The sequence below is a fragment of the Strigops habroptila genome, chromosome 14, assembly GCF_004027225.2.
Source record: "Strigops habroptila isolate Jane chromosome 14, bStrHab1.2.pri, whole genome shotgun sequence".
In the NCBI taxonomy this organism is placed as follows: Eukaryota; Metazoa; Chordata; class Aves; order Psittaciformes; family Psittacidae; genus Strigops; species Strigops habroptila.
Window position 1 is genome coordinate 351,036 of NC_044290.2, and position 13,275 is coordinate 364,310.

General features: G+C 51.9%; 1 protein-coding gene across 1 annotated transcript; it reads right to left on the reverse strand.

Moving 5' to 3' along the window:
• Positions 1 to 1,462: 1,462 nt before the first annotated feature.
• TSEN54 (tRNA splicing endonuclease subunit 54) lies at positions 1,463 to 12,478 on the reverse strand. The gene is made up of 11 exons (XM_030506444.1): positions 12,386 to 12,478; positions 12,114 to 12,272; positions 10,324 to 10,387; positions 10,097 to 10,180; positions 7,466 to 7,564; positions 7,140 to 7,192; positions 6,697 to 6,795; positions 4,371 to 5,005; positions 3,772 to 3,832; positions 2,924 to 3,040; positions 1,463 to 1,868 (listed from the first exon to the last, which is right to left on the reverse strand). Exons 1-11 carry the CDS (start codon positions 12,412 to 12,414, stop codon positions 1,718 to 1,720), a joined length of 1,551 nt encoding a protein of 516 aa, XP_030362304.1. The 5' UTR covers positions 12,415 to 12,478; the 3' UTR covers positions 1,463 to 1,717.
• Positions 12,479 to 13,275: the final 797 nt, after the last annotated feature.

Consider the following 13,275-nt stretch of genomic DNA (forward strand, 5'->3'; position numbering starts at 1 on the left):
AGTGAGTCTGACCCAATTCCAGGACAAACGTTGAGCCCCATGGGTCAGGCTGGAGCTCTTCTGGCTGTGCCTGTTCTTAGAAACTCCCTTCCCACTGCCTTTAATCTGTGCAGCGCTCTGGGAGAACGCTGAGGCCACAAGCTGGAGCTGCCAACCCCGTATCTGAAGAGGACTATCAGAGCAAAAGCACTGCTTGGAGGAGGGAGGAAGAGGAAGGGGAGGGTGTGCGGGAGGAGCTATCAGACCCCCAGAGCCCTGCTGACTTTCAGCATCTGAAAACAGGGGTTTGTTCATGGAACAGGACCAGGTGCAGTGCTCCCAGCAGCAGATCCCAGCCACCTTGAGCTACAATACCTCTGACTGTGCAGGAGGAAGGTGTCATGTGCCCACAGGAGCTGCACATGGACATAGCGGCTCCTGCCCTCCCAGGTGGCAAGGCTGGATCCAAACGCAGATGGGCACAAGAGTGGGGTTACACAGCCATGGGGCTGTATTACCATGAACAGGAATTCACCAGCTGGTGCTAATGGGGTCCCAGTAGCCTCCCCTGAGCATCTTCCTCTGCATAACTTACTTTCTGGGGAATTAAGAACCACACTGAGAAGCCGCCATTGTTGGAAAAGGCTTTTTTTATTGCTTCACCTTCTCCCCATCTCAACAAAGGAATTAAAAAATTACCAAATAAAATACATCTAAACCAGTCGCTATGAAAAACCTGGACACTGGACACCCCGTGCTCACCAGAGTGGGCTCTGGCCCCTGGCACTGGCACTTCTGCATGGAGGCTAAAGCAAATTCAGTACCTGGATATCCCGGTGGGAAGCTCCCGCAGCAGGGCCTGGAACGCAGTGATGTCCTTGGTCTGGAGCACAACAGCCTCAGGACTGGAAGGCTCATGAGGAATTTGTAGTTTCTTTCCGTACTCGGAAAACTCTCTCATTTGCAAAAGACAAGGATCCACAGTCAGGAAAGAGAGTGCCAGGCTGGAACAGCAGCAGGACAGCCCTGGTGAGACTGTCGGACACAGTGTGGCGATACCAGTGGCCAAACACCTCCGAGCTGCTCTAGCCTGAGGCTGAGGTGCCATCAGCAAGGAGCGAGGCTTTTTGTGACCTTCAGCTGATGCAAGTGTGTTCAAGGCACAGTTTCCTACTCTTAAATGCCTGGAAACTTTACTCTGGGTGGTTGAGCTTTATGGCTGTGCCTTTTCCAGATCAGGATCTTATTGGATGGTTGCTGGTGCAGCTGAATGACAGAGGCTCAGGCCACCACCACTGATCTGATCAGCTTATTCCGTCCCTGGCTGACCTCAATGACTCTCCAACCATTCCACTGGTGTGACACAGTGGTTCTTAACACGTGACAAGAGGATCACCAGGAAAGTGTTTTCTAATGGTCCACAGGTCAGATGAAAAAGGCGGACTAGTGGTCCACAAGATGAGAAAGCTGGAGAACCAGTGGCTTCAAGAACAAAGCAGTGTGTATTCCAGTCCAGAAATGCTCAGCTAAGCCATGCACATTTGCTTGCTGTAAATTTTGCTATTATGCCTGAGACAACTGGGTGGGTGAAGTCTGTAACAGTGAATAAAGTGGTCAACTACCCAAGGTTCCAGTTCTCATAGGCTCTGTTTTCTGTAATATTTCATTAATCAAGAAGGCAAATCCTGAGTAAAGCTCTTCCCTTCATCCCATGCCATTTCTGCAAGTGACAGCAACTTCAGTGATTAACATCAACTGGCAGCTTGAATTCCTTCAGTGAATAGAAGGCAATTTCTCCATGATCCACCAGCGCAAAGACCACGGGGATGTCCCCACTCTGATACGTAACCTGCTTCAAAGCCCGGAGGGATGGGATCTGCTCATCAAAGCTGCAGGGAGAAAAAAATATCCTGTTGTTCTCAAAGTGAGAGGAATACAGAGACAAAGTTGTCCTGGCCAGCAACTACAAAGGCTCAGGATTTGGTAGTGACCCTCCCCACCCCTTTCAGTGAAAGCAGGAGGCTGCCAGCACTGCATGCCAGGAGCTGGGAGCTGCCAAATCCTTTGCCAAAACCAAGGGCAACTGCCTACTGCTCCACACTGTGCCCATTAGATGCAGCTCACAGGGTGACTGGCAAATTGCCGGCCCACTGCAATCTTAGTATCTTTGTGCTAGGCAGATCTTCAGGTTGCTGGGATCAACATCTGAGCTGCTTTTCCCTTCTTTAAACTCTGCAAAGTCTCTTTGCTTCTAAATGAAAACATTTCTGCAGCAAGGCTCATCCATCCTACTTGCTCACGACAGACCTTTGTAAAACTGGATCACTACCTCCCCTGCTCTACTACAGCTGCAGAAAGTTGAAGCGGGACAATTTTTATCTATCAAAATTAGACAAGGCAGAGACTGAACTTTGTACCTGCCTGCAGAGTTTAAGTATCAGGTTCTGATCCAGCAAGAAAGGGGACACCTATCCCATGTTCATACTGATCTTGAAGTTACATTTGACAAAGATCAAAATACTAAAGCCATGGTCCTGAGCCTGTGGGAGGTACATCGCTACAGAAATCCACTGGGATCTGCACTGGCTGAGGATTCAGGAACCATACAGCTTCCTGCAAACCTGAGCTCAGAGTTTCACAAGTATTGCATAAACACAGCCTTGACTTCTTATCCCTGACTCTAGTAATACATGACATGAGCAGCAACCAGATGACCAAATAGTGTGGGCTGAATGCAAGGGGTGGGGGAATTGTCAGCCACAGCCTCCAGCAAAGGAGGAACTGAAAGGTAAAAAGAATAATTCTGGGCAGGACCACCCTCAAGGGAGGCACTGGGATGATCTGTAAAGCTCACAAGATGCCAGGTCATTTATACATCATTAAGACATCACTTCCACAACAGCAACTGTGATGTTTCAGAACACAGCATAAGACCCCTGGATACCTCCGAACACACATCCTGACATATGGCTTCCCGGGGTTTGTCTTCTTAAACCTGGCCACAGCATCTGCTTGATACACATTGAAGTGGATTTTCATGTCCTCCGGGTCCTCCTGCAGGCTACAGAAGAGACAACACATCCACCTTCATATGGGATTGAAGCACTGTAAGATATAGACACACCAAAGGAAAGAGGGGGCGAAAGCTCTTGAAGCCCAGCTAGTTTGGACCCTTTGAAAGGCTTCACCCCCCAAAGGACTGACCCCGCAACTGTTCCCATTCCTTCCCACACCTTTCCTGTAGTCAGACCAGAGCAAGCTCCTGCCCCCCACCTACCCTGCTCCCTCCTCTGCAACCCCCCTTGCAAGAAGCAGCGCTAACAGATACAGAAATAAAGCCCTGCTCTGCCCTGCAGGGACCCCACACAAACACCACGCAGACTCTTTGAGTCAAGAGCAGAACCAAAAGTCCCAAAGCCAAGGTTTTATAATCACTCCAGCAGGGATGGCAGCGTATTGCAGGGATGAGCACAGATGAAACCCAAGCAAACCTCTGGGGGAGGTGACATGGCTGGGGTGCAGAGACGGAACGACAGGAAAAGAGAGCAACCCTGATGTTTTATCTGGCCTGGAATGCCCCAGATCTGTGCTGCAGGACCTGGTACCTCATAGAAATGTCAGCCCCTCACTACAGATGCAACAGGGTCCTGAAGCGCTGTATTCTCTTGGCATCCTGGATGCCAGGCAGCTCCCAAATTGCTGCCATGAGCATCTCGCAGACCTCACAAGCAGGGACCGTCACAAGACATCTCCACTCCCTAACAGCTATGAGGTGGCTGGCTGGATACTAACCGGGAGGCTCCATCCAGGATGTGGGAGGGCTGCAGCACACTGATCTGCTGGAGGAGCGCAGCTGGAGGGAGAAGGAACAGGAAAGGATAAGACCAGCTATTTCTCTCCCAGGGCACTCCAAGCACACCACCACCACCCACAAGCCTTCCTCTTCTGACAATGGCTGGCAGCACCACAGTCACCACTGGCTACTTCAAAGACCTCAACTTCCTCATCTCCTCCCAGCACACAGCCCACAACACCCTGCAGTTGCTTTGCATCTTGCTGGCCCTGATTTCACTTGCTGAACAGCCCAGCAGAAAGGACTGCAGTACAGTAGGACATGGGGAATGGATTAGAAGACCTCCCAAGGCCGTATTTATCCTGGCATTTGAGTGGACTATAGAAAGAGATGGAAAGGCAGACAAGCTTTCTTCTCTCTCCTCACGCCCATGGCTGGGCTCCTCTGCCTGCTTTGCCTAGGCCTCTAATGACATTCTCCTTCTCAAGGTACTGTTCCCTAAACTGATGTTCAGCTTCTCCACATCATCCCTTTTGCTGCTGTGAATCAGGCAACTTTTCACAGAGCTGGGGGGAAAAAAGGTGTCCATCTCCAGTACCTGATGAGGTAGCTTCATCTGGCCGCAAAAGCGGCGTGACAGCTTGGTCCCAGAGATGCAGCGGTCGTTTCCACATCCTCTGCTGGCTCCTCTGCTCCAAAAGGGCTTTGTACTCCTGCCAGCTGGAGCAGCGCCTCACCTCCCTGTCAGCATTGACACTGCTCTTGTACCTGCTCTCCCTCTCTCGCTGCTCCCTTTCCTTCCGTGACAGCTTCTCCTGTTTCTGATTGATGCATGAGCACCAGTAAGCTGCATCAACCTCCCTGCCCGGCACGTTCTCCGGCAGGAGCCCGTCATCAGGTGAGGGCAGATGTGTGCATGGCTGGTCTGGGGCCATGTTTGGCAAGACAATGGTGCTAAAATCCCAGCGCGGTGCATGGGTACCAATGCTGCTCTCCTTGTGGTCTCCAGCCCAGCTCTTGGAGGGGCTCAGGGAATCCTTTTGTCCTGTATCAAGGGGAACTGGGTTTGACTCTCCCTCTCCACTGCCAGCATCCGATTCCTTTGGCTGCTCTGACAAAGGCTTTTCCTCCATGGCAAGGCAGCTGGACTCTCCACAGTTATCTCCAGCTTTTTTGGAGGTACCTTCAGCCTCTGGAAGGTCCTCCAATACCTTGTGTTTCTTCTCATGTGACCTAAAGACAGAAGCAGCAGCATAAAAGGGAGAGCAGCATGTGGTAGAACTTTATTCCCTTTGAATCCTGCCCCCTCCCTGCTAACAGGAAGAATGCAGTCTGACAAGATGGCAAAGGTGGCAGGAACCCCCAGACAGGTCTGCAAACCCTTGACAACAACCTCTTGGCTGGAAGGAGTGCGTCTGCTTGTGTGACAAAATGAGAAGAGAAAAAAGCAACAACCCCCTGCAACACTCCCAGCTTGGGGAAGAGTGGCTGGAAAGCTGCTCGGTGGAAAAAGACCTTGGGGTGATGATTCATGGAGCTGAACATGAGCAGCTTGTGCCCAGGCAGCCAAGAAGGCCAACGGCATCCTGGCCTGTATCAGCACCAGTGTGGCAGCAGGGCCAGGGCAGTGACTGTCCCCCTGCACTGGGCACTGGTGAGGCTGCACCTCGAATCCTGTGTCAGTTCTGGGCCCCTCACTGCAAGAGAGACATCGAGGTGCTGGAGCGGGGCCAGAGAAGGGCACCGGAGCTGGTGCAGGGCCTGGAGCACAAGTGTGATGAGGAACGGCTGAGGGACCTGGGGGGTTTAGTCTGGAGAAGAGAAGGCTCAGGGGGGACCTTCTCGCTCTCTGCAACTGCCTGACAGGAGGATGGAGCCAGGAGGGGGCTGGTCTCTGCTCCCAAGGAACAAGGGATGGGACAAGAGGAAACGGCCTCAAGCTGCCCCAGGGGAGGTTTAGATGGAGCTGAGGAACAATTCCTTCCCCAGAGGGTGCTCAGGCATTGGAACTGGCTGCCCAGGGCAGGGCTGGAGTCACCGTCCCTGCAAGTGTTCACACACTGTGTAGACGAGGCCTCAGTGCCATGGGTTAGTGGTGGCCTTGGCAGTGCTGGGGGAATCGTTGGACTTGATCCTAAAGGTTTTTCCCGCCCAACTGATTCTGTGATTCTAAAAGCAGGCGAAAACCAAGCACTGAATGCCAAAAGAATATATTTCTCAGCAGTCTGACATGAGGTTTAACTTCAACACTCAGAATCCCAGCCTTGATCTGTATACACACATGCTCCCACCTGCCATGCAGCCTCCACACACCCCATAAACTGACCCAAACACCTCCATGCAAACATCATGGATTTCAGCCAAGCTGAAACCTTCCTGCCAGCACCTCTTACTGGTATGAGATTCAGTCCCTTGTCCCAGATGGGGCAATTCTTAAACCAGCAGTTTTATCTTCCAATTCCTAGGATTTCCTAACTCCTCAGGGACTGATTCACTTGGCAGCAGGAAAGGACCCACAGACCAGGCTCATCCTCCCTTGCCTCTCACAGGATGATGCCACCTACTGGAAGCTGTCAGAATCTGTCTGCATTTTGGCGACGTTTAGAGGCCACGTGCAAGGATCAGGACCCAACTATGCTCTCTGCTGTGCAGCCCTAGAGTGTAAGTTGCATTGAGGGGATAGGTAAGTGCAAGACGCACTGTGGTGTCCATGCTCCCTCTAAAAAGGAGCAAGACAACACACTTGCCATGTGTTTCTTCTGCACTAGCCTCTCTACCCCTCTATTTTGGCATCTCACCATGGCAGTTGGCAGGTTCAGGGGCAGTTTGCCTCTCTTAGCACGAGGATGCAGTGATGAAGTAGCTGTTCCTGAGCCAGCAGGGCCTGGGAGAGGATGGAAGAAGGCTTTGGGCCACATCCTTACCGGGGACTGGAACTCCTCCTCCTTTTGCGATGGTGTTTCCCAGAGCTCTTGCAGTGACTTTCCAAGTTCAATTGCCTCTCGTAGGGAGACAGAACAGTGCTGCAAGGAGACACCAACACAGAGGCTGAGAGCAGGGTGGAATTGCCCTTTTTGCTCAGCCCCAGAATACAGCAACGAAAACTTTTTCTTCCAGGCACGGAAAATCCACAAGCAGGACCAGGATGGTCCTCAGTTCATGCCACATTTCATGTTCCCAATCACCTCCTCAAGAGGGAGGAGCAAGGAAGGGTAGAGTGCCACTTTTAGCCTTTAATCCTCCCAAGAGATGGAATGCAGGGTCAAAGTCCTCTTCGCTGCCGTTCCACTGGGGCCACATAGCAGGCACAGAGCTGCTCAGGGTCTTCAGAAAGGAGAAAGCAGCACGGAAAGGAAAAGTTGGTTACCTGGGGTCGAATCTCAGCACAATGTAACCCAGTTGCTTCAAGTGGCTGAACACCTTAGAGCAAAGGAAAGCAAAAGGGTTAAATGACTACCCTCAACACAATTTACTTCAGTTCTGCTATCGCTGAGCAAACATAGTGCAGCATTCACAGAGGGGAAAATGCCAGGGTGAGGACCCAAAGCAAAGGTGGGAAAACAGGAACTGATCATCTAGAAAACTGAGTGGGAAAAACTTCCCTCCCTGACTGTCCCACTCCGCTCTCCACCACTGGAGGAGGTGGTGTGGCAGAGGCTGGGCTCCCTGCACCAGCTGGAGGTCCCAACACACCTGGTAATGTGGCAGGTCCATTGCCTCCTGGGACAGCAGGATCTCGTAGGCTTCCTCAATGGACAGGGGAAGATCCCTGTGAAAGAGCTGAACAGAGCCCTGCAGGGCAAAAGCTTTGTGTTGAGAGAATCACAGAGAACAAACCTATGCAAGCTCACACTGTTCTCTTCCCACGGGTCCTGACAGCTGGTCCCAGCACCCTCCTTGACAGGATATCCATGTGTCACCTGGATTATTCACAGTCCCTCTCCCATGCCCAGTTCCCCCATGCCCTTATTTTAGCAGCCAGGCAATCAGTACCCGCCCACCGCTGTCAGCTCCAGCACTGCACCTGTTTGGAGGACACTGCAGGGAGCACAATGCTCAACTATTAAAATAATTATTGCTTTGGGAGATAAATTTCTTTAACTTTGATGATCTCAGTGACTCAGGACACAGCACAACTACAAAACCTTCCAGAACCAGTACAACTGAGAGAGCTGGAGCAGAGGAATTGATGGTGTTCTCAGATGCCACCAATTGGTGGCTCCTCTGAAGCATTTACTGCAGCCCCAGTGATCCCATCAGTACATTCCCAAGGCAATAGCAACTTGCCTCCCACGGGCAGTTGTAGGCAAAGCCTCTTTTTTGACCTTGCTGTTTTGGTTTTTTTTAGAAAGTGTTTGCTCAAACAAAGCAAACACTACATTAGGAGCCACAGCTCCCCCCTAGCATAGGCTGAAGGCATCTAACTGGGGAGAGACCTTGTACTCAGCAACTGACCAAATAACTGAATTTTCATCAATTTGTTCTCAACCTATTTGTCAAAATGGCAGAGCTAGAAAAGCCCAACCTTTGCAGTTTGGATTTAAGGGATGCCCATTATCTGATTAAGTTTTGCTAAAGGAAAAAAAAAGTTCCCCTTTAGATCAAACTGATTACAGGCTTTGGTGGACAGACAAAAAAATCCCTCTTTACAGCAAAGAAATCCAGCTGAGCCTTCACCAGCATTTCTGCAAGCAGAGAAGCACTGAAAGCAACTTAATCTCACTCCCGTCTGCCCCATTTAAACTTTTTTCTGCCATACATACTGAGAAAAGATGCCAAGTAGGAAGCCCAAATATCTCTGATTAAGTGTCAAGCACGTACAGCGCTGGCTGCTCCAGAACTGTCTCTCCTACCAACACCCTTCACACAGAAAGGTCTGATTAAGTGCCTCAGTGTGGCCCTACCAGGCTCGAGAGCTTCACTAATTCCTATCAGCTTCAAGGAGAAGCACAGAAAACCTGTGCTAAGGAACTTCTGAACCCTGCCACTGCAAAATCTGTAAGATACGCTGGGGACAAGGGATGAAGTCAGCTCATGACAGAAAAAGTACTGACCAGTCTCAGATGTCCTTATTAACTGTATACCAGTTCTGAGGAAAAAAGTTTCTCAGTGTCAAACCCTTTTATTCCAATTAACTCCTGCAAGGAACAGCAGATAATGGTTTGATCTCATTTCCAGAAATTCCCAAAACATTGTGTTTTCCTGGACTGTGGAAGGCCAAGTCCCCATACACAGATTTCATTAAAGAAGTAATACATAAATGTGTGCTTCATCACCTCCAGAGCAAGAAAGTAGAGATCTCAATAGAAAACTTTGTAACTTGCTTCTCATGCTTCTTTCGCTCTGGTAAGAAAGCTGATTCATTCCTGCTGTACTAACAGAAATTCAGATCAATTAAAACTCTCCTTGTCTCTATCATTGTATTTGACATAGGAATGAGTCAAAAATAATACCAGTGGAATAAACTGGCCACTGACACATGCTGTCAATGACACAGGCTGCTGCAGAGTACAAAATAGGAACCCATGGCCTGGAGACAAACAGCAGCAGGCGAAAAGAGACCATTCCGCAAGAACCAGGGGTTTATCAGCTGCTCAAACTCCACCAGTGACCAAGACAAGTCAAGTGATTTCAGAATCAGTCTAGAATATTGGCTAGAAGGCCAATTGTATCTTGGGCTGCATCCAGAGGGCCAGCAGGCCAAGGGAGGTGATTCTGCCCCTCTACTCTGCTCTGGTGAGTCCTCACTTGGAGCACTGCATCCAGCTCTGGAGTCCTCAGTACAGGAAAGACATGGACCTGTGGAGAGTGTCCAGAGAAGGGCCACAAAAATGATCAGATGGATGGAGCACCTCTCCTATGAGGAAAGACTGAGAGCGTTGGGGTTGTTCAGCCTGAGGAGGAGAAGATTCCAGGGAGAACTTATTGTGGCCTTTCCGTTCCTAAAAGGGGCCTATAAGAAAGAGGGGGAGAGACTTTTTAGCAGGATAGGACAAGGAGTGATGGCTTTAAACTAAAAGAGGGAGATTCAGGCTGGACGTGAGGAAAAAAGTCTTTACAATGAGGGTAGTGAAACACTGGCACCAGTTGCCCAGAGAGGTGGTGGATGCACCATCCCTGGAGACGTTCAAGGCCAGGCTGGATGTGGTTCTGGGCAACTGGATCTGGTTGAAGGTGCCCCTGCTCATTGCAGGGGAGTTGGACTAGATTTGCTTTGAAGGTCCCTTCCACCCAAACTATTCTATGATTCTAAAGCTGCTACAGCTGTCCCAGTCATTCCAGAAGGATGCAATGCCCCCGCCCATGCACAGGTATCCTACTTACACACTCCAGCAGGTACAGAGCTTCCTCGGGCAGAAGGCACTGTTTGCCATGCTGTGTGAACCCCATGGTGTGCCAGAACTTCCCCTGGAACAGAAGCACAAATCCGTGACGGGCTTTGGCTGGTCCCTGCTGACAACCAGTTCTCTCTCACTTCAAGAATCAAATTAAGGAATCTGCAAAGGCCAGCAGCAGATGATGGCACCAAGTACACTCTGTAGCAGACTCACCGCAGGGGACTGCAGCTCCACAATGCCCTGTCCTGGCTTCCACTCAGCTTTCACCAGATTCCCCCTGAGAAGGTTAAAGATTAGTTTGTTATTACTGGCACGTCCTACAGTCAACTCCTGCTGTAGCAACAAAACAAGCTCAAGAAGGTGTCAAAAGGCAGCAGACTTCCAGGTGGCATTTTTACAGGTTAAGGCCTTAGAAAGACATCATCCTCTGGACTTAGCAGCACCAGCTGAAGATTTTATCATCGCCAACTAGTTAAAAGTGTCTTCAGCCAGCACCACAGACATCTGTCCATAGGCTACAGCAGCCAGCTGGGGAGGCATGGCCTAAACCATGATAGATTATACAACTGTTCAGATGCTGCCAAGACACTCAAATTGCTGTATCCCACCCACAGGGGCTTATAGGGAAGAAAAAAAAAAAACCCAAACACAAACCCAATCAAAAACTAGCAAATGGAACACTGAAGGCTGAGTTTTCAAGAATGCAAACATTCATTTTTAGCAGCTGGCTTAAGGAAACAGATTGCAGGGTCCACCACGGACTTGCTCTACATCTTTAGTCAGTAGCACAGTTTCCTCATCTGAAAGGAAACATAAACCTACCCAGTCACCCTCCCACCCCCAGAGCCTCAACTGCTGCTCCAGATAAGTGTTTACAGATGTACTTGAACAAATCTGACTGTGACAGCAGTGGAAGATAATGCAGGAAGACCTGCCTGTGTGTTGGAGGTCACCATCCTAGAGCTCCCACGCGTGTGATTTTATATGACTAGTTTCTGCTGCTACTGAACAGTGCAGACAGAGAAACCGTGACCAGAAAACAACTGGCCAAATGGTGTGCACTGAGAGGTAGTGTGTGAAAGTCTCCCAAGAAACTGTAAACTCCAGAGACTGGTAGCGCTGTTAAAACCACTAAAACTGATAAACCAAGGATGCTGAGAGGAGGCCAAATCTGCACAAGGCCACACACAAGCATCTGCTTCAGTGAGTCCAGAGGAGACCATGGAGATGCTCCAAGCGCTGGAGCAGCTCTGCTCTGGAGGGCTGGGCTGGTTCAGCCTGGAGAAGAGAAGGCTCCTGAAGGGGAGACCTTAGAGCAGCTCCAGTGCCTAAAGGGGCTCCAGGAAACCTGGAGAGGGGCTTTGGACAAGGGCCTGCAGGGACAGGCCAAGGGGAATGGCTTTAACCTGCCAGAGGGGAGACTGAGATGAGATCTCAGGCAGAAGCTCTTCCCTGTGAGGGTGCTGAGGCGCTGGCACAAGGTGCCCAGAGAAGCTGTGGCTGCCCCATCCCTGGCAGTGTTCAAGGCCAGGTTGGACACAGGGGCTTGGAGCAACCTGCTCTAGTGGAAGGTGTCCCTGCCCATGGCAGGGGGTTGGAACTGGATGAGCTTTAAGGTCCCTTCCAACACAAGCTCTACTGTGATTCTACGATTCTGTGATCAACAAGGTGCGGTGTAACTCAGGCCACACACAGGAAAACAGTGGCTGCTGTTTGCAAAGGCTACGGGAGTACACACACCTGAGAGAACTAAGGGACTGTCTGAACACCCTCACTGAAGCCCCTGGTGTGCCGGTGCAAGTCCCAGCTCCCCAGGGAACCGCCGGGGTGTGCTCCCGCGGCTGCTCCTCCCCAGCAGGTGAACGAAGGGATGGGTAAGGGACCTGACTGCGGACGCCTCCGTGCCATTAACAGCTCATTGCACCGCTACAGCCTCTGAGCCCCGCCAGCCCTCCCGGGAAACAGCGATTCACAACAAACAGCGCCCAGCCCCGGGGACTCACCGCCGCTGCACCCGCTCCTCCGAGAGCAGCCGCCACTGCTCCTCCTGGCACAGGCGCAGCTTCTCCGCCTGCTCTGCCGAGCCGTCGGGGATGAAGTCCTTCTGGCCCTGTGCGCGCTTCGGGGCCTTGCGGCCGCTGGCCGCCAGTGGCTGCGCCGCGCTGCGGGGCGAGAGGCGCGGCACGGTGAGGGGCGGGCAGGGCCGAGCGCACCGACACCAGCCCCGCAGCCGCCCCGTGCCGCGGGCAGCGCCGCGGCTCCCACACGGCCCTACCTCAGCCGGCGCGAGCCTCCGGCCTCCATGGGCACACCGCGCGCAGCCGCTTCCTGCCGCCGCCGAGCCCTGGCGCCGGCAGAGCGAGGCGCCGTTAGCGCGCCCCCTGGAGGCTCGGAAGACTATGAGCACTGCGCTTCGCCCCATGCTGCGTGCCGGGGCCGGCTCTTGCGGGTGAGCTCACAGCGGCGGCTGCCACCCGCTCACCCGCTCCTCACGGCACAGGGGAGAGAGTAAAGTGGAACAGCTCCTGGGTTGGGATAGAGGCAGGAAGATCACTCACCCATTGCCATCACAGGTAACACAGACTGGGCTTTGGGAAAACTCATTTATTGCCAATTAACATTAGTCCCAGGCGTGGATATCTGCTCTGGAAGGGTCAACAAGAAACCTGGAGAGGGGCTTTGGACAACGGATGGAGGGACAGGACAAGGGGAATGGCTTTAACCTGCCAGAGGGGAGATTGAGATGAGCTCTGAGGCAGAAGCTCTTCCCTGTGAGGGTGCTGAGGCGCTGGCACAGGGTGCCCAGAGAAGCTGTGGCTGCCCCATCCCTGGCAGTGTTCAAGGCCAGGTTGGACACAGGGGCTTGGAGCAACCTGCTCTAGTGGAAGGTGTCCCTGCCTGTGGCAGGGGGTTGGAGCTGAATGAGCTTTAATGTCCCTTCCAACACAAACCATCCCGTGATTCTATGACTCCAGGGGCTTCTGGTGAAGATCTGATCTAGCACCTGGGCCACCTCTTCTTCCCCTCCTCCCTGGCCATGCTGCTCCTAGGGCCACCTCTCACACTTTCTTCCCCCCTCCCTCCCTCCTCTTCTCCCCCCTTTTCTCACTGCAACATGGCATTTTGCCCTTTCTTAAATACATTTCCCCAGAGGCATCACCAGCA